The 21076-nt window shown below is 39.5% G+C and overlaps 1 protein-coding gene across 1 annotated transcript; it reads right to left on the bottom strand.

Annotated features, from left to right (window-relative positions):
- Positions 1–706: 706 nt before the first annotated feature.
- LOC145121732 (uncharacterized) lies at positions 707–1352 on the bottom strand. Its single transcript, XM_079057435.1, has 2 exons — positions 825–1352; positions 707–745 (listed from the first exon to the last, which is right to left on the bottom strand). The coding sequence occupies exons 1-2, from the start codon at positions 1350–1352 to the stop codon at positions 707–709; spliced, it is 567 nt and encodes a 188-aa protein (XP_078913561.1).
- Positions 1353–21076: the final 19724 nt, after the last annotated feature.

The raw sequence follows: 21076 nt of genomic DNA, 5'->3' as shown, positions 1-21076 counted from the left end.
GTTAAGGCGTATTCTCAAAATACCTATATCTACTAATGTGGCAATAGGAGCTTGATTTGGTAATACGCCAATTTGTCCACTATTAGTACATAAAATGATTTCTTTCACTTCTGAATCCAAAACTATTCGATTAGGGGTCATTTTATCCATTCCACAAACGACGCATTACAATATAAAGATAACTTGCATTTATAGCTTTTTAGGTCATGCGATACACATAAACGAACTAACACTTCCACTTTTTTACTACTTGCAATTAGACCGTTTGTGCACAAAAACATGAAGGCATATAACTTCCACTAGAGAGTATGGATTTGGTGACGACATTTACGAAGGCACAATGAATTTCCCCCGTATTGGACAATAACAAAACCAATGCTCGCTATTTCACAATGTCAACCATGGTTGTGTATTTATTTTGGAAACGGCCATTTTATTAAAGGAACCCACAACAAGCAAGGAACCATAGGGGGAACAAACAAAGAAAAAAAAAAGAACAACAAGAGTACTGTTACATAGGAAAAAAAAAGGGAATGTTGCCACTCAACCCAACTATCAATACCCAAATTACCCCTGTGTTTGAGCCATTGGAATACCATTGACTTAATGTTTTCTACCACTCTAGAGGGATAAACGAAATCTCCCCTAAACAATATGTTGTTTCTAATCTTCCATAAAGCCCAAACCATACCGTAATAGATGGAAATTAATTTCTCCCTTTTCTGAGAACATCTCCCCCAGGAAGCTGCAAAGTTAATCAATTCACCAACACTTTGAGTTATCATTGTATTAATGTCACACCAGTCAAGAATGTATGCTCTCACTCTGTTAGCGAACAGACATGTAACTAGAGAGTGATCAACACAATCCTCACCACCAATGTAGGATCCACAAGAGGTTGATCCGACGTTTACGCCCCTGTTCATCAATGCTACTGCCGAAGGGATTCGACCAAGGCATGCTCGCCATACGAAACATGTAACTTTCAGAGGAATTGATTTGCTCCAAATCACCATAGATTGCAGTGTGGTGTTTACAGGTTGAAAATCTATTCTTCTCCTTATAGCCGCCACTGTGAAGTTGCCATCTGCTGCTAGAGGACACATCCAACTATCCGACCCATGTTGAATTCTAATGTTATCCATAGCCCTTTGTAACCAGCCAAGCTCATCATAAAGACCTAAATTGACCGGGTCAGTTTTCCATTGCCAATTGAACCTAAGTTCATAAATTCTTTCTGCAACATTCCACTTCTTTTTCTGCTCTAAAATGTATAGTGATGGAAACTCTGTCTTTAAGGTCTTATCACCGCGCCATACATCTTGCCAGATTTTCTTTCTATCACCAGACATGATTTTTTGCCTACAAACCTTCTCAAAGTTTAAACCAAAACCAATTAAGTCTTTTTTAGTGTTAGCCACATTGTTCCACACCCCCTTGATACGTTGATTTGACAAGTACTCAGCTGGTTTATTTTGTAGATGTTGTATCCAGGTTATGATTTGACTCCACAAGGAGTTGGGTTCAGATTTGACTACAACTGCAATATTCAAGGCCCGAATTGACCCAACACCAAGGCCACCATTTTATTTATAGTCAATTACTTTATCCCATGATACCCAATGAATCTTGTTTTTGCCTTCATGCCCTCCCCATAAGAACTTCCTTCGAATCTTTTCTAATGTTTCAATCACCCCCGATTGGTGCTTTGAACAAGGATAAATAGTATGTGGGGAGATTCCCTAACACTGATTTCACTAAGGTCAACTGACCCCGAAAGAGAGTGTTTTAGATTTCCACAATGAGAGCTTGGATTGGAATTTATTTATTAGCTAGAAACATAAAGGCGTTGCCGTTTATAGCTTGAACAAAAAAATGAAACCCGATAATAGAGAATTGTGATACACACACACACACACACACACACATATATATATATATATATATATATATATATATATATATATATATACTAGATTCATTAGAAACTAAGCTTTTTCTACTTCGGTCTTGTATGGGTATTACTAAGCTTTTTCTTGGGCTGAGGACGTGCCAACCAGTTCACATGGAGGAGGCGGCAATATTCTTTGACAATGGGTTGCGCGAGGCGATTGAGGATATTGTGGTTTGTGATGGCCCTTTCTTTGGTGACATACAGTGGCGAATTGCTTCCTTACCCATTAGGTTTTGATGTTTGGGTTTATACTCGGCAGTAGAGGCTACCTCATATGCTTTTGTTGTCTCAAGGGCCCAATCTTGGGTTTTGCAAGACCACATATTACGGGATTGTAAAACCCGATATTAAGTATTAATCGAAGTCACTAGAGTTGGAGCGGAATCTCAATTCAATGATTAACGAAAAACGGTTATATCGAATTAAGAACACAGTTAACAAATCTTCAATGCACACTATATTGAATAATATTCTAGTACATAAGATTCTTGATTACTCTCAGTTCTCACTCTCTATAAAACTTGATCTCAGCTTCTTGGAATGACCAACACTTTACACGGCTGAAACAATACTATATATATACGTAGACCTAATTACAAAGGCCCAGCCCAAAACCCAACCGAAATCCTTACTAAGCCCACCGAAATCACATGGTGATTTCGGTCCAAACACCACCGAAAACATGGTGTTTTCGGTCCTAGACCGAGAACTCTAAAAGTCATCAAAAGTAAAGTATAAACCATAAATCATGTCCTAACAATCTCCCCCTTGGTTTATAGCTTTCTATTCTTTTCAGTCTTCTCTTTTCTCTTGACCTTCAGCATTTATCTTCAATTTCCTCACAACTTCAAGATGAACATATGAATTTCTGCATGAATGACTTCATCTTGAATATTTGGATTTCCTTTAAAATTTGACTTTGAACGCACATTGGGAATAGAGGCTTCTTGTATAGGTTCTTGAAAATCAGCACTTTCAGCTTTGAGAAACTTCAGAAATAATTATAGAGAGATCGATTCTTCTGGATCACTTCTGTAAGTTCATAGATAGCAGCAAGTTGATTGAGGAGGCTTCAATTCAATTTAACACATAACTTCAAATACAACTTTAGCTTGCTTCTCGGGTTGAAAGGTTGTGTGTTGAAAGATAATATTCACTTCTTGTTCCTTCGAATGAAAATTCTTTATCGATCACAAATGTGTCTTAAAATGTAACCATGACTAAAAATTCCTTGTGGATCACAGAATCATAAAGACCCTTCTCACCACAGTTATTCAAGGGCCCAACCTTGGATCAGATGGAGACTACTCACAGTATCTATGTGAACACGGAGGAACGCACTGCGATTTGTTGAGTATCGGAGAACTACTCGTGGCTATTTTGATGTTAGCCCCTGTATATCCTCGATCAAAGATCTCAATACAGTTTTTCAAGTTAACAAGTTAACTTGGCCCTTGGCAAGACGTTCAATGATTTCTGAATCTCAACTGAGTGTACCATTCTAGTGCCAGTGAGAGTTAATTAGGAATAACTCACAAGACCATCATGTGACAAAATATTCGAAGACATATTTCCACAGTTTAGCATGACACGAGTTTAAGGCCCTTTGGCGAGACATTCAGCGATAATCATGCCTTGCGAGGTGCATCGCCCAAGTGCCAATAACCGTTAATTCCTTACCTGCGAAGAACATATCCGAGAATACATTAGAGTCTCCACAGTTTTGCATGACAAAAGAATGTCATGACCCTGGGCGGGATGTTCAGCGATATCTATTTTCTGGTTGGGTGAATCGCCCTGGTGCCGTGACAGTTCTTAGGTAAAGATAACTGACAAGACCAATTTTGACAATCTGGTACAGTTTCAAACTTTTAATTCCTTAAATACGACAGTTCATAGAAATAAACTGGCTAACTGACAGTTTGTACAGTTTCATGCCTTCATATCCGTGAATACGATAGTTCTTTAGAAAGAAACTGCCTGGCTGACAATTTGTATGGTTTCATGCCTTCAATTCCGTGTGAAGGTAGTGTGAAGTGAAATTCCGTCAATTCCTTTCAAGATCTCCTTTTTTTACAGAAAATTCTGACACAGTCTCCTTCAGTCTCTTCTTCTTTTGAATTTGTGTTTTAAGACAAATTAAATTTTTGAGATAAAAATAAAAATAAAATAAACTTTTGAGATAAATTAAATTTGGGATACTAGAGACCCAATTTAGGTTTCCCTCTAAAGTACCTAAAAATTCGTTTGACAGCAATTAAATGAGAAAGTTTAGGATTAGCCTGATGGCGCGCGCATTGACAAACTGCAAAAACTATATATGGTCTGCTAGCGGTCAGATACATCAGAGAGCCAATCATGGATCAATATAGAGTTTGATCAATCGATTCTCCATCCGGATCTGATGTCAATAATGGTCATTCTTGTTGGATTTAGTGTCTAAGCCCATAACTATAATTGGTATGTACTTGATGTAACATCCCGTTTAAAATAGAATAATTAAATAATAAATCAGGAACCCCGGGAAGTAATTATTATGATTATTTCATACTATTTGTTTGGCTGTCAAACCAACAAATAATGGGATAAAGAATATTAATAAAGTTCAAGTCACTGCTATTTCTTATACTAAATATAGTATAGAGTAAGCAGGGTCGGTCCACAGGAATACAGGACTTCTTATCTTGCCATATTTTCACACATAATACAAATAATATTAAAATGGGGGATTGTGTTAGAACTAGATTTAAACTTCATAAATAAACAAGATTGTTAACAGAATTTAGTAAAAGAAATACATTTCCGATTCTGATTCTTATACATGTATTATGTTGAAAGATGCAAAATGAATATGATTATGTTCTATCTAGGTTGGTAATTTAGATACTAATAAACTCTAATATCTAAGTTGACAAAAATTGTTTTATTCAAAACATGTTCTTCAAATAAAACTTCATTTAATTGATTTAATTCAAATAAGCTCTTTCTTTAAATCATTAAATGACTTTAAGTTCTTGCAACAATTACCAACAATATTCAATATTCCTCATAAGCTTGGGATTATGAACATTTAATCTTTGATTACACTCAGTTTGATTCAATTCCAATCAATTAAGTGCATGTTACTAACATCAAATCATAAAACATATACGAATTTTACAATTTGATTAACTAGATTGATAAAAACCCTAATTCATTGATCAAGTGAAAAAGAGAATAAACCAAACACTTGATTAAGATCAAATCAAAGATTACTAGATGTTAAACACAAATCAAGTTCAAGTTACAACCTAACAACACATACTTAAGAATTCAGATTCGGAAATGATTTTGAAATCAACCACACATGTCTAGGTTAAACTACAAATCAAACAAGTTTAAACTTCAAATTTACTTACAAAAAGGAAATTAAAGTGTTTCCAAGTGTTAATCTACTTCCAAAAGCTCTGAAAATCGCCTTCTCTCTGCCCAAAATCCGACCTAACCTCCAACAAAACTGATTGTCTCAATTATATGAGAGTAAAACTACTTTAAAAACTGTCGAGACGTTTACACGGCCCGTGTAAATTAAAGGGTGCCATTTACACGACCGTGTAAACAAGAAAAGTAGAATGCTCTTGCATATGCGTTTATACGGCCCGTGTAAACTATAAGCCATCATTTACATGGCCGTGTAAATGTCTGAAAGGATCAAATCTTCATTTCTTCATTCTCTCTCTCTTCAATGCTCCAAAACTTCTGAAACTTTATCTCCAACTCTTTTTAACTTCCTCCATCAAGATCCAACCTTCAAAAGTCCCTGAAATATCATAAAAGTGTGTGAATGGAATTGCATCATGAAAAATCCCGAAAAATATGCAAAATGCATGAGTTTAAACCTAAATGCAATGCACTTTTATGAACTAAAACTACAAAATGAATGCATGAAATGTATCTAACACTATTATAGTCCAAGATCAATTAATAATTATTGGAATGTTAGTTTCAGGGATTAAAGAATAATATTGGACTTAAATTGAAAGGGTCTGGAATGGCTGGGGCTAAAATGGTAAATTACGTACCTAAGTTGAAATTAATTGGTCATGGAGGGGCCATATGGTAATTACTTGGACTCAATATGCAAGGATTTCAGAAGGGAGGGTTTAGATTGTAAATTAAGGATTAGTTTTGAAAGAAAATAGAGGAAGAGGGACCATTCTTGTTATTATGGGATTATGTTTAAGAACCGGGTATATAACCCGTGTTATCCCTGTCACTTGCAACCCTAACCCTAAATGCTCTAAACTTCAGCCGTCACCTCTCCATTTCCCTTCTCCAGCCGCCACCATCTGTAGAAGCGCCGGACGTCGGGTGTCGCCGGGAGGAACCACCGAGACCGTTCTTGTATCGCGGAGGACCAACCGAAGTTGTTGGGTCGGGTCTCATTGCTGCCACTGCCGCCATACGACTGTTTTATTGAGTTTTGCTGTCACCGCCTCCGTTTATTTGATCTCCGGCGACTCCTTGTGACTCAAACGTCGGGCGTGAAGGCCGATACCGCTGTTGCGGTTGAGTTTTCCTTCCTCAGTGTCTTCTTCTCCTTCTCTTCTTCATTTTTCTGCTGCTGCTTAGTCGCCAAAGTAGTCATCCCGGGCGACTGTTGCGGCTGGGTTCTTTCCCAGCTGCCTTGTGCCACCACGTGAGTGGTTGAGATCGGAGCGTATTAAGTGGCAAGCTTCCGGCAATTAGGATCTGTGGACGTGTGATTGCTATCGGGGACTCAAGAAAGCTCGCCACCACCGTGAGGAGGTGGCTGTCATTACAAACCGCCGATACCGCCGCCGCCTGCTGCTATGCTCCGTCACCACCAGCCACCGTGGAAGGTGGCTGTGTGCGTGCTTTGTATGTACTTAGGTGTGTGTATAGGGCTGTTGTATTCCATTAAGAGAGTGTGTTTGTGTGGTTTGTGTAAACGTGAAACAAAAGTGAGCCACCACCACCACCGTGAGGTGGTGGCTAGCACCTCCGACCACCACCTGCCGCCACGGTGCGGCTGTGCGTGGGTGTGTGCGTGTATTATTTAGGTGTGTGTAGCTTGGTGTGTGTTTGGATTGAGTTGTAACTTGTAAATGGTGTCCGGAATAGTAATAGAAAATCCATAACCACCACCGTGAGGTGGTGGCTGTCGCCACCGGCCGCCGTGTCGGGTGGCGGTGTGCTTGCCTTGTTGTGTTTGACTCGTTTGGGGAATGCTTGGCCAAAGTGGGCCCAATGAAGCCCTAATGGCCCCAAGGAAACCATAATTGACCTAATAAAACCCTAATGGGCCTAATAAGGCCCAATGTAACCTAAAAGCCCAATCAATGGACTAATGGGCTAGTAGTGGGTTGGAAAACCCTAATTAGGGTTTGGAAAACCGTAATAGCATAAAACCCTAATTTTTGAGAATTAATCGGCACACACACGAGAATTATTTAATAAATTGAAATATTAAATAATAATCATTGGCAAACTAACTTAAGGCAATAATGGACTTAATGGACTAAGTCCTTAATGGATTAAGTCCTTAATGGGTTAAGTAGGAACACTTAACCCTAACTGTCATTTTATGTGAAACCCTAATTTCACTTGGGCTTTGTGTTGGGCCTTTCCATTGGGCTTTGGTAATTGGATTATTAATGGACTATCCGAGAATGATCATATGGACTAGAATATGTTGATGGGCTTTAGGGTAAGGCCCATATGAGGGGTTAGGCCTAATTTGGAAAATTGGGCCATAGATGGGCCATAGTTTGGGCCTTTATGATTATGTGATATTAGACCATGGGAATACCAAGAGTTGGACCAGAATAATTGGATGGGCCTTAAGGAAAGACCATGTAGAGGTCTGGGCCCAATTTGGAAAGTTGGGCCATATGTTGGACTTTGGCCCATTATTTGATTATTGGGTCTTTGGAGTGTGAGTTGGACCTTGGGCTTGGAACCCAATTATTAATTGGGTATTGTTTGATGTTGACAGTTCGGGAATCTGTTAACCAGCAGCTGGAGTTTTATCTACGGGACTTCAGCAGTGCCAGGTGAGTTATCCTCACTATACTCAAAGGTCTAAGGCACCAAGGCCGACCCTTTGAATTGTTAGTTGGTTATGTTATGCTAGTATGATCTATTAGATCGGTATCCTAGAGGGTAGGATGATATTATGTGATGTGTGGTATGACCTGTTAGTTCGGTATCCTAGAGGGTAGGATAATATTATGTGGTATGTGGTATGATCTGTTAGATCAGTCGTTGTCTATAGACTATTATGTTATTATCTGTTATATGTGCGCAGGTTTGTTTGGCGGTTGAGGCTCATCTGCTTTATGCGAAAGCCAATAGACCTGGGCATTCCAACCTGCTGGTTGTGGGTTGTGAGTATTCCATCCCGAGGATGATTGGACTCATAGTATGTGGGCATTCCAACCTGTTGGTTGTGGGCCGTGAGTATTCCATCCCGAGGATGATTAGACTCATAGTATGTGGGCATTCCAACCTGTTGGTTGTGGGCCTGGGGTATTCCATCCCGAGGATGATTGGACCCATAGTGTGTTGGCATTCCAACCGGATGGTTGAGGGCCTGGGGTATTCCAACTTGATAGTTGACTGGACCCACAGTATGTTGTCTATGATTATATGTGTATTGTTGTGGGTATGGGTATTTTGGGGGAACTCACTAAGCTTTCGGGCTTACCGTTTCAGTTTATTGTTTCAGGTACATCAGGGGATTGTGGCAAGGCAAAGACGTGATCGTACAACTCCTCACTTTTTATGACTTTGTTTCTGGGATACTCTGATATGATACATTTTGAAAACAAGTTTTGTAATGGTTACTGGTTTTGGAAATGTTTTAAAAGTTTTAAATTGGCTTGAATTGTTGGGTGTTACACTTGACCCGAGAGTAGCATGGTCCATTTGGGTTGCATGGCACCGGAACAACTTGTAAGGATGGACTTTTGAGAAGAGGATATTTTTGATTTATTAATATATTATAAGTTCTAATATATTAATATGAAATCATATTATTTAATTAGTATTGATCAAGAATTCATTTGGAATTAATTTTGTGATCAAAATAGACTAATTAAATATATGGGGATTGATTGTGTAAATCATTCATTCTTATAAAGTGGGCTTATGATCCATAGTTCTTTATGTTGGGCGAAACCCACGTGGTGACCCATGGATACTCCATGGAGGTTAAAACCCATGGAGCCTAAGGAATGTGGAGAGTCATGCACATTAAGGTTTACCTGGTGTAACCGTAGTTGTGTCACACTATATAAGAAACCTCATGGCTACCAAAATCGGCACTTAAGTGAGATACAATAGGGCTAGCCGATTTTGTATGTGCAAGACAATCTCTTCTCAAGTCCTCCATTGTTGGTGGTGTTGTGTGAAGCATTTGAGGCATCACACTTGGGGTTCTAGGCTCTTAAAGGCTTAAGGTTTCAAAGCTACAACAAAGGTAAGTCATCTAACTAGATTTTTGTAGTGTATATGCTCCATAGTAGGCTAGTTAGGATGTATAATAGAGAAAACATAGATCCAAGGTATCTAGGGTTGAATGTACACCATAGGAGTGTTAGAATGCTCAAAACCCTTCAGTGGTATCAGAGCCTAGGCTTGTTTTCCATTATACTTGATGCTACTTGTTTTCAAAGCTTGGAAAAATCGATTTTCTGCTGTCTGGACAGTGAACTCGCCGAGTCCACTAACAGACTCACCGAGTCCACCCTAAAAACTGACCAACTCGCCGAGTCAGTTCATGCACTCGACGAGTTGGTGCTCCAGGATGCAGAATTTCGAGTTTTAAAGCCAGAATTGGACTAGAATCATTACCCTAAACAATTTTTGAACAAATAAACCTGTTTTTGATGTGGTAATGATTGTGCTTATCCAATTTCAAAGATAATTCTCAAAGTTTCAAGTTTTATATTAGTTTATATGATTCTTGAAAATTGTTGATGTGAATTATCCTTGCTTAAGAGTTTTTCTAGATCATAAATATTATTTGACATTTCTTGTTAGTTTAATTATTGATCTAAATGCCTTTTAATGGACTCCATAATTTGTCCTCAAGTTATGGAACTCCAAAAGACTTTTCCTTAAAAGTCATTAAAACTAAAAAGTTATAGAAATGAAAGGTTTTGAATAGTTTCAAAACTTGCCCTCGAGTTTTGGAATTTGTAAAGTCACTTTAGAATACTTTAATTCCAAACCGTATAATCTTAAAAGTTTAAAATTCAACCATTATAGTTTATAGTATTATAAGTTTAATAATATATATATATATATATATATATATATATATATATATAAGATCAAGTCAGTCTTACCGTTAGTAGGCCTCATTCACGAAGCCGGTCTATAAGGGGGTATAAGGTTACTGCCTATAAAATGGCAGTTTAATCGGTGTCCGCTGTCACCCACCGCTTCCTTGACTGGTGGATGGTCGTTAGCCGAATGGGTAGGATAGGACTATAATTCTCATTAAGTATAATGATAATAAAGTAATTAAATGTTTTATTAAATTCCCAATCTTAGTTACTTTAGGAAAATGTGAAATTGATGCTAATCCATGAAAATTGCACTTTGCACCTTGCCAAGTCGTTGATGGAGCGTGTGTGGTTAACCGACACATTAACTTGGACTAGTAAGGATGGAAAAGGGTGGCTTGATGTTTATCATAAGATCAATGGAGCGTGTGTGGTTAACCGACACATTGATTGGGTGATAAAGTGGGGAGTACCAAGCATATTTTGCATGGTTATTCACACCCTGTTTGTGATCCTCGGTATCCCAGTCACAAACCTGAAGGGCAAAATCGAGATTTAAACATGCCATTGAATTGTTCAATGAATCTCAAAGGATCTAGGAATTTCAATCCAATTAAAACTTAATAATAATTTCGTTTTTCATGGTGGAAATTGGTAAATCGTCATTTACTTTCTTTCAAATATTTTGCAAGTTGGATTACGACATCCCTCTTCCAATTTGTAAAATATTGTGTTGGATCCTAGCCTTATTATTTCATTTGGGTGTTATATTAAGGACTCTTTATGTAATCTAAACTTGTCTTTCTTTCTTTTCAGATGTCTTCCAACACTGCTTCAGGCTCAAACCCTACTGGCTCCTTCTCTCTCATGAACCTTTGTGGGAGAGTCATCTTTGATGGTTCTAACTTCAATGAGTAGATGAGGAACATCAGGATGGTCACTCGTTATGAGGACAAGGAATATATCCTAGACAAGGAGCTTAAGGAAATTGATGAGTCTACTACTACTCCTGAGGAGATCGCTGAGTTTAGGACTCATGAGAAGGATGCCACCAAGGTGTCTTGTATCATGTTGGCCACCATGACACCTGAACTCCAAAAGTCCTATCAGGACTTCTACCCTTTAGAGATACACCAGGACCTGATGGAAAGATATCATCAGAGTTCTCGTCAAGAGAGGTATGAAATCATCTCTTCCATGATAACAAACAGGATGAAGGATGGCGAACCCATCACGGGCCACCTGCAGAAAATGAAAAGGTTTGTGGACCGATTGCTAAAGTTGAATGTGAACTTCCCTGAGGAGATGGTTATAGATATCATTCTACACTCCTTACCTCTATGTTATGATCAGTTCTGCATGACCTATCATATGAACAAGGAGGAGGTCACACTTAGCAAACTTCAAGGGCTTTTGAGGACTGCCGAAAGTGGTCTCAAAGGTAAATCAGTTGTTACTACTCCTACCACCGCCCCTGTTCTGGCAATTGGACAAGGGAAAGGGAAGAAGAGGAAGACTCCCTCAAAGGGTCGCAAGAGAAAGTCTCTTGATGGATCCTCTTCAAGCGGAACCAAGGCTGGTTCTGCTGCTCCCTCTTCCATTCCTAAGGAAGCAGAGTGCTTCTATTGTCATGAGAAAGGGCACTGGAAGCGAAGCTGCCCCAAATACTTGCAAGACATTAAATATGGGAAGGTTAAGGCCACCCATACAGGTATTTATACTATTCTATCTAAAAACTCGTCACATTCTAACTCTTGGGGTTCTTGACACAGGTTGTGGAATTCACATTTGTTCTGATGTGCAGGGCCTAAAAAGAAGTAAGGATGTCGAAAACGGGAAGATAAACTTGATCATGGGGAATAGGAAGGTTTCACCTGTCACCAAGATTGGAGTTTACTCTTTATTGCTTAGTAGTGGGTTAGAAATAGATCTGAATAATTGTTGCTACTCGTCTGAAATGGCGAGAAATGTTATTTCCTTTCATGGTTTGTACAAACAAGGCTTTAGTTTTTCATTTGATAATGAATGTGGTGCTATTAATGCTTAGTATAATGGTGTCTTTTATTTTAAAGCATTACCTTGTAATGGTGTATATGAAACTATGATGGTTATAGACAACTTAGGAAATAATGTGTTGCACATTGATTCTTCCAATGAATTGGATAAGGCATACCTTTGGCATTGTCGTCTTGGACATGTCAGCAAGAAGCGCATAGGCCAACTCCAAAAAGGCTGGAGTTTTAGAGTCATTCGACTTAAGGTCGGATGACACTTGCGAATCTTTCTTACTTGGAAAGATGACCATGTTGCCCTTCACTGGTACTTGTGAAAGGGGTGAAGGTTTGTTGGATCTTATACACACCAATGTGTGTGGGCCCTTCAGAACCACCACAAGAGATGCTAACCGCATCTATGTGACTTTTACTGATGATTACAGTAGATATGGCTATGTCTACTTAATCAAGCATAAGTCAGAAACCTTTTATAAATTTAAAGAGTTTAAACAAGAAGTGGAGAATCAGCTGGGCAGGAAGATAAAGATGCTCCGATCCGATCGGGGTGGTGAGTATCTTAGTATCGAGTTCCTAGACTATCTTAAGGAATGTGGGATTGTTTCACAATTGACGCCACCTAGGACACCGCAGCTTAATTGTGTGGCTGACAGGCGCAATCAAACCTTGTTGGACATGGTTCGTTCCATGATGATTCGAGCTTCAGTACCTATCTCATTATGGGGGTATGCCTTAGACACTGCCGCCCATATCCTTAATCTAGTCCCAACGAAGAAGGTTGCCAAAACACCTCACAAGATGTGGATTGGGAAGGATCCCACATTAGACCACATCAAGGTTTGGGGTTACGAGGCTTTCGTGAGACGTGAGACTCACGACAAGCTCGAACCTCGAAGTGAGTGGTGTATTTTCATTGGCTACCCACATAAATTCTTTGGTTATCTCTTCTACAGACCGAGTGACAATGTTGTCTTCGTTGCGAGGAGAGGATTCTTTCGCGAGAGAGAGCTCATAGTCCAAGGAGACAGTGGGAGGAAAATTGACCTTGAAGAACTTCAAGAGTCAAGCGGCGAAGGAACCTCAAACACTAGCGATCAACCTGAGGAGGAAACTCCTGTCGATCCAATTGATGAGTCCTTACCTCTGAGGCGTTCCGATAGAGTTAGAAATAGACCTGAGTTTTATGGTTTCCATATTACTACTGAAGGTGATACATTTATCAGTGATAGCACACTGGTAAATTTGGATGAACCTAACAGATACAAGGAAGCCATGGCAGGCCCCAAGTCTGCTAAATGGAAAGAGGCGATGGACAGCGAGATTCAGTCCATGTATGACAATCAACTTTGGAACTTGGTTGACAATGTACCGGGTCGTAAGACAGTCGGGTGCAAATGCATCTTCAAGAAGAAGACCGACATGGATGGTAAAATACACACTTATAAGCCGCGACTGGTTGCGAATGGCTTTACTCAAACTCTGGGAGTTGACTATGATCAGACCTTCTCACCAGTAGCGAAGATTAAGTCTATTAGGGTTATGCTAGCCATTGCTGCATTTCATGATTATGAAATATGGCAAATGGATGTCAAAACCGCTTTCCTTAATGGAAAGTTGGCTGAGGATGTTTACATGAGTCATCCAGAGGGTTTTGTCGATGCAAAATACCCTAATAGAGTGTTTAAGCTTGAGAAATCCATTTATGGATTGAAAGAAGCAACTCGCAAATGGAATCTTTGTTTAGATGAGAAAGTCAAAGAGTTTGGCTTTTTGAGAAGCGAGGATGAGTCCTGTGTATATGTCAAGGCTAGTGGGAGCATACTTAGCTTTTTGGTATTGTATGTGGACGACATACTACTCATAGGAAATGACATTCCAACCTTGCAGGAGGTTAAGTCTTGGCTAGGGAAGTGTTTCGCTACGAAGGATCTCAGAGAAGCTGCCTATATTCTTGGGATAAGGATATTGAGAGACAGGAGTAAGAGACTAATTGGACTTAGTAAAATTACCTACTTGGATAAGGTCTTGAAAAGATTCAACATGCAGGATTCCAAGAAAGGTGACTTACCGATGCAGAGAAATGCCAAACTGAGTAAAGCTCAGAGTCCAAGTACAGAGGCTGAGATAGCTGAGATGAGTCGAATACCATATGCTTCCGTTGTTGGCTCGATCATGTATGCTATGACTTGTACTCGCCCTGATGTGGCCTTTGCTTTGAGCATGGTTAGCAGATATCAAGGGAATCCTGGTAAGGCTCACTGGACTGCGGTTAAGAACATTCTCAAGTACCTGTGGAGGACTAAGGACTGGGTCCTTACCCTCGGTGGGAGTGATGACTTGAGAGTGGTGGGGTATAGTGACGCCAGCTTGCAGACCGACAGAGATAATTTCTGGTCTCAGTCGGGCTGGGTCTTTACCCTGAATAGAGGAGCAATAACTTGGAAAAGTTCCAAGCAGAAGACAGTAGCTGATTCAACTTGCGAATCAAAGTACATAGCAGCAAGTGAGGCGGTGAAGGAGGCAATATGGCTGAAGAACTTCATTGGAGACCTTGGAGTTGTACCAGCTATAAAGGAGCCTATGAAGATTTTCTGTGACAGCGAGAGTGCAGTTGCCTTAGCTAAGGAACCAAGGGATCATGGCAGATCCAGTAACATCGACAGAAAATACCACTTCATTAGACATCGAATAGAAGAAGGATTCCTCGTAGCAAAGAGGGTATCATCAGAGGAGAACCCAGCAGATCCCCTCACGAAGGGACTGAGTAGGGTTAATCACTTGCAGCATGCGAGGTGCATCAGTCTGAAGGACGATATTAGTTTTAATGATTAGATAGCTTTCGAAACTTGAAATAGTTGAAATGTAATTGACATTTGATTCTTAAATAAAAGGTGCTTTTTATTTACTAGTATGGTACTGTCTTGTGTCAATCATTTACTATTGTTTCACTTTGCATGTTTTGACTTCCCGAATAATTATATATTATTCAAACTATCCACAGTCGATCATACGTTGGAAGTAGGTATTGAATCAAGACTGTCATGAATTTGGCTTGTAGATTTGTCTGAATTGTATTAGACATACAAAAGTTTGATGCAACATCATGAGTGCTCATAAGGTCTGAGTATTGGATTAAACCCACGCTCACTTGTATCACTTCATGTAATTTATCTCGAGTGATCATGAGACGATAATATCATATAAGTCTTCAAACAAAGAGATATGAGTTGTTGACTATGAGTTGGTTGTGCATTGATAGTACGAAAACGCTTCGGTAACTTGATGCTATAAAATGTGTTGTTGTGTACAATTTGATGAGTACTTAGTACAAGCATATAAGTCGAAGTTTATCTGTTCCTTTTAGTGCTTGGAGGATTAAAACCGATATCTTGGGCCGCTCGATGTTTTTGTTTTGACTTATGTGTCGGGCCCGGTCAGAACTAAATTGATGTGTTCGATTAAGTTCTATGTCAAACAAATCGGAAATCAGGAAACAAACTGCTGGACAAAAAGTATGATGTTGTTTCATGTATTTGTCTGGCTGATATCTTGAGAACGGAGGATTATATGATCACTTATCTAAAATGGCGCGTCACAGTTCGACAGAGGCTTTTAAGAGCTACGATTGCTAGTCGGTGTTTGAGGTGATTCTTGCAACTATAGTTATTAGACTTATCCAAGTGGAAGACTGTTGGATTTAGTGTCTAAGCCCATAACTATAATTGGTATGTACTTGACCCGAGAATAGCATGGTCCATATGGGTTGCATGGCACCGGAACAACTTGTAAGGATGAGCTTTTGAGAAGAGGATATTTATGATTTATTAATATATTATAAGTTCTAATATATTAATATGAAATCATATTATTTAATTAGTATTGATCAAGAATTCATTTGGAATTAATTTTGTAATCAAAATAGACTAATTAAATATATAGGGATTGATTGTGTAAATCATTCATTCTTATAAAGTGGGCTTATGATCCATAGTTCTTTATGTTGGGCTAAACCCACGTGGTGACCCATGGATACTCCATGGAGGTTAAAACCCATGGAGCCTAAGGAATGTCGAGAGTCATGCACATTAATGTTTACATGGTGTAACCGTAGTTGTGTCACACTATATAAGAAACCTCATGGCTACCAAAATCGGCACTTAAGTGAGATACAATAGGGCTAGCCGATTTTGTATGTGCAAGACAATCTCTTCTCAAGTCCTCCATTGTTGGTGGTGTTGTGTGAAGCATTTGAGGCATCACACTTGGGGTGCTAGGCTCTTAAAGGCTTAAGGTTTCAAAGCTACAACAAAGGTAAGTCATCTAACTAGATTTTTGTAGTGTATATACTCCATAGTGTGCTAGTTAGGATGATGCCTTGGAAAATTGAAAGTTTGCATGTATAATAGAGAAAACATAGATCCAAGGTATCTAGGGTTGCATGTGATGGGTTTTGAGCATTCTAACACTCCTATGGTGTACATGCAACCCTAGAAACCTTCGATCTATGTTTTCTCTAATATACATGCAAATAAGAATTTTCCAAGGTTCTTATCCTAACTAGCATGGCATTGGGTACTTGTAATATAAAAACTAGTAGAATGACATACCTTTGTAGTTGCTTGGATTCCTTAAGACCTTGTGAGCCTAGCACCCCAAATGTGATGCCTCAAATGCTTCACACAACACCACAACTCTTGGAATAACTTGAGAGAAGAACACTTGAGCACAAAATCGGCTAGCCCTCACCCTTTTAGTCTTAGTGGCCGATTTTTCTTACTATGAGGTTCCTTTTATAGTGTGTCACATGTAGGGTTACACCATGTAAACCCTAATGTGCATGGCTTTCCATTTCCCCCATGATCCATGGGTTTTAACCTCCATGGAGCATCCATGGAGCACCCAATGGGTCCTAGCCCAATCTAGTGAATCATGAACCATAAGCCCACTATCTAAGAATGAAAGATTTACATAATCAATCCTCATATATTTAAATAGTCTCTTTTGATCAGAAAATTAGTTCCAAATTAATTCTTGATCAATACTAACTTAAATAATATGATTTCATATTAATATATTAGAATATATTAACAAATCATAAGTGTCCTTATTCTCATTTTGTCTATCCAATTGTTGAGATGCCATGCAACCTAAATGGACCATGCCAAGCCGGGTCAAGTACATACTAAATATAGTTATGGACTTAGACACCTTATCTAACAGTCTCCCACTTGGATAAGTCTAATAACTATAGTTACAGATACGACTTCAGGAACCGATCAGCAATCGTAGCTCTTTCAAAGTCTCGCAGAACTACGATGATGATGCGCCATTTAAGATAAGCGATCATATAATCCTCTGTTCTAGATATCAACCGGACAAATACATGGAACAATGTCGTACTTATTGTCCATCAGTTTGTTTCCCGATTTCCGATTCGTTAGACATAGAACTAAACTGAACACATCAATTTGGTTCTGACCGGGCCCGGCACATAGGTAAAAAAATCATCAAGGGGCCCAGATATCGCTTTTAATCCTCCAAGGACAAAAAGGAACAGATAAACTTCGACTCATATGCTTGTACTAACTACTTGTTGAATAATACACAAAATCACGTTTTATAACATCGAGTTACCGATGCGTTTTCGTACAATCAATGCACAACCAACTCATATTCAACAACTCATATCTCTAGGTTTGAAGACTTATATGATTTAACCGTCTCACGATCACTCGAGATAAATTCCATGAACTGATACAAGTGAGCGTGGGTTGAATCCGATACTCAGAACTTATGAGCATTCATGAATGTTGTAGCAACTTTTGCTATGTATAACACCTTAGACATCTACAAACCCAATTCATGACAGTCTTGATTCATACCTATTTCCACCATATGACCGACTGTGGAGAGTTTGAATAAAGTAATTATTCTGGAAGTCAAAACATGCAAAATTGAAACAATAGTAAACAATTGACACAAGATAGCAACACTTTTCTTATAAATAAACGACAACTTTTATTTAATCATCAATTGTCAATTACATTTTACAAGTTTCAGAAAAACTATTTAATCTGTAAAACTAATATCATCCTTCAGCCAAATGCGCCTCGCATGCTGCAAATGCTTAGCCCTACACAGTCCCTTCGTGAGGGGATCTGTTGGGTTCTCATTCGATGATACCCTCTTTACCACGATGATTCCTTCTTCTATACGATGTCTAATGAAGTGGTATTTTCTGTCGATATCCCTGGATCTGCCGTAATCCTTTGGTTCCTTAGCTAAGGCAACTGCACCTTCATTATCACAGAAAATTTCCATAGGCTCCTTAATAGCTGGTACAACTCCATGGTCTCCAATGAAGTTCTTTAGCCATATTGCCTCCTTTGTTGCCTCGCTTGCTGCTATGTACTCTGATTCGCAAGTTGAATCAGCTACTGTCTCCTGCTTGGAACTTTTCCAAGTAATTGCTCCTCCATTTAGGGTAAAGACCCAGCCCGACTGAGAGCGGAAATTATCCCTATCAGTCTGGAAACCAACATCACTATACCCCTCTACTCTCAAGTCATCACTGCCGCCAAGGGTAAGGACCCAGTCCCTAGTCCTCCGTAGGTACTTGAGAATATTCTTCACCGCAGTCCAGTGAGCCTTGCACAGATTCCCTTGATATCTGCTGACCATGCTCAAAGAAAAGGCCACATCAGGGCGAGTACAAGTCATAGCATACATGATCGAGCCTACAGTGGAAGCATACGGCACTCGACTCATCTCAGCTATCGCAGCCTCTGTACTCGGGCTCTGAGTCTTACTCAGTTTGGCGTTGCTCTGTATTGGTAAGTCACCTTTCTTGGAATCCTGCATGTTGAACGTTTTTAGCACCTTATCCAAGTAGGTACTTTGACTAAGTCCAATTAGTCTCTTACTCTTGTCTCTCAATATCCTTATCCCTAGGATATAGGCAGCTTCTCCAAGGTCCTTCATAGCGAAACACTTCCCAAGCCAGGATTTAACTTCCTGCAGGATTGGGATGTCATTTCCTATGAGTAGTATGTCATCTACATACAATACCAAAAAGCTAAATATACTCCCACTAGCCTTAACATATACACAAGACTCATCTTCGCTCCTCGAAAAGCCAAACTCTTTGACTTTCTCATCGAAACAAAGATTTCATCTGCGAGATGCTTGTTTCAATCCATAGATGGATTTCTCAAGCTTACACACTCTATTAAGGTGCTTTGCATCGACAAAACCCTCTGCCTGACTCATGTAAACATCCTCAGCCAACTTTCCATTAAGGAAAGCGGTTTTGACATCCATTTTCCATATTTCATAATCATGAAATGCAGCTATGGCTAGTGAAACCCTAATAGACTTAATCTTCGCTACTGGTGAGAAGGTCTCAGCATAGTCAACTCCCGGAGTTTGATTAAAGCCATTCGTAACCAGTAGCGCTTTATAAGTGTGTACATTCCCATCCATGTCGGTCTTCTTCTTGAAGATCCATTTGCACCAAACCGTCTTACGACCCAGTACATTGTTAACCAATTTCCAAACTTGATTGTCATACAAGGATTGAATCTCACTATCCATGACCTCCTTCCATTTGGCAGATTCAGGGACTGCCATGGCTTCCTTAAAGCTATTAGGTTCATCCAGATTTACCAGTGTACTATCACTGATAAATGCATCACCTTCCGCAGTAATATGAAAACCATAGTAATGCTCAGGTGGATTTCTAACTCTTGTGGAACGCCTCAGAGGTACGGATTCATCAACAGGAGTTTCCTCCTCAGGTTGACAGCTAGGGTTTGAGGTTCCTTCACCACTTGACTCTTGAAGTTCTTCAAGTCAATTTGTCTCCCACTGTTTCCTTGGCTTATAAACTCTTTCTCTCTCGAAAGACCCCTCTCCTTGCCACAAAGACCACATTCTCATTGGGTCTGTAGAAGAGGTAACCAAAAAATTTTTGTGGGTAGCCGATGAAAATACACCGCTCACTACGAGGTTCGAGCTTGTCCTGAGTCTCATTTCTCACGAAAGCTTTGCAACCCCAAATCTTGATGTGGTCTAAATTGGGAACTTTCCAAATCCACATCTCGTGAGGTGTTTTGGCAACCTTCTTGGTAGGGACTAGATTAAGGATATGGGCGGCAGTCTCTAAGGCATACCCCCAGAATGGGATTGGTAACGAAGCTCGACTCATCATGGAACGAACCATGTCTAACAAGGTTCGATTGCGCCTCTCAGCCACACCATTAAGTTGTGGTGTTCTGGGAGGTGTCAATTGTGAAACAATTCCACATTCCTTAAGATTGTCAAGGAACTCTGTACTAAGATACTCTCCTCCTCGATCGGATCGGAGCATCTTAATGTTCCTGCCCAACTGATTCTCCACTTCTTGTTTAAACTCTTTGAACATTTCAAAGGTTTCTGACTTATTCTTGATTAAGTAGACATAACCATATCTACTGTAATCATCAGTAAAAGTTACACAGAAGCGGTTAGCATCCCTCGTGGCGGTTCTGAAGGGTCCACACACATCTGTATGTATGAGGTCTAACAAACCTTCACCCCTAGCACAAGTACCAATGAAGGGTGACTTTTTCATTTTACCAAGCAAACAAGACTCGCAACTATCATCTGACCTTAAGTCAAATGACTCCAAGACTCCAGCCTTCTGGAGTTGGCCTATGCGCCTCTTGTTAACATGTCCAAGACGACAATGCCACAAGGATGCTTTATCCAAACTAGTGGAAGAATCGATATGTAACACATTATCTCCTAAGTTATCTACAACCGACACAGTTTCATAT

The sequence above is a fragment of the Lactuca virosa genome, chromosome 6 (assembly GCF_052849685.1).
Source record: "Lactuca virosa cultivar CGN04683 chromosome 6, Lactuca_virosa_CGN04683_v6, whole genome shotgun sequence".
In the NCBI taxonomy this organism is placed as follows: Eukaryota; Viridiplantae; Streptophyta; class Magnoliopsida; order Asterales; family Asteraceae; genus Lactuca; species Lactuca virosa.
The sequence above is the reverse complement of the archived record's forward strand: the minus strand, read 5'-3'. Positions and strand labels throughout refer to the sequence as shown.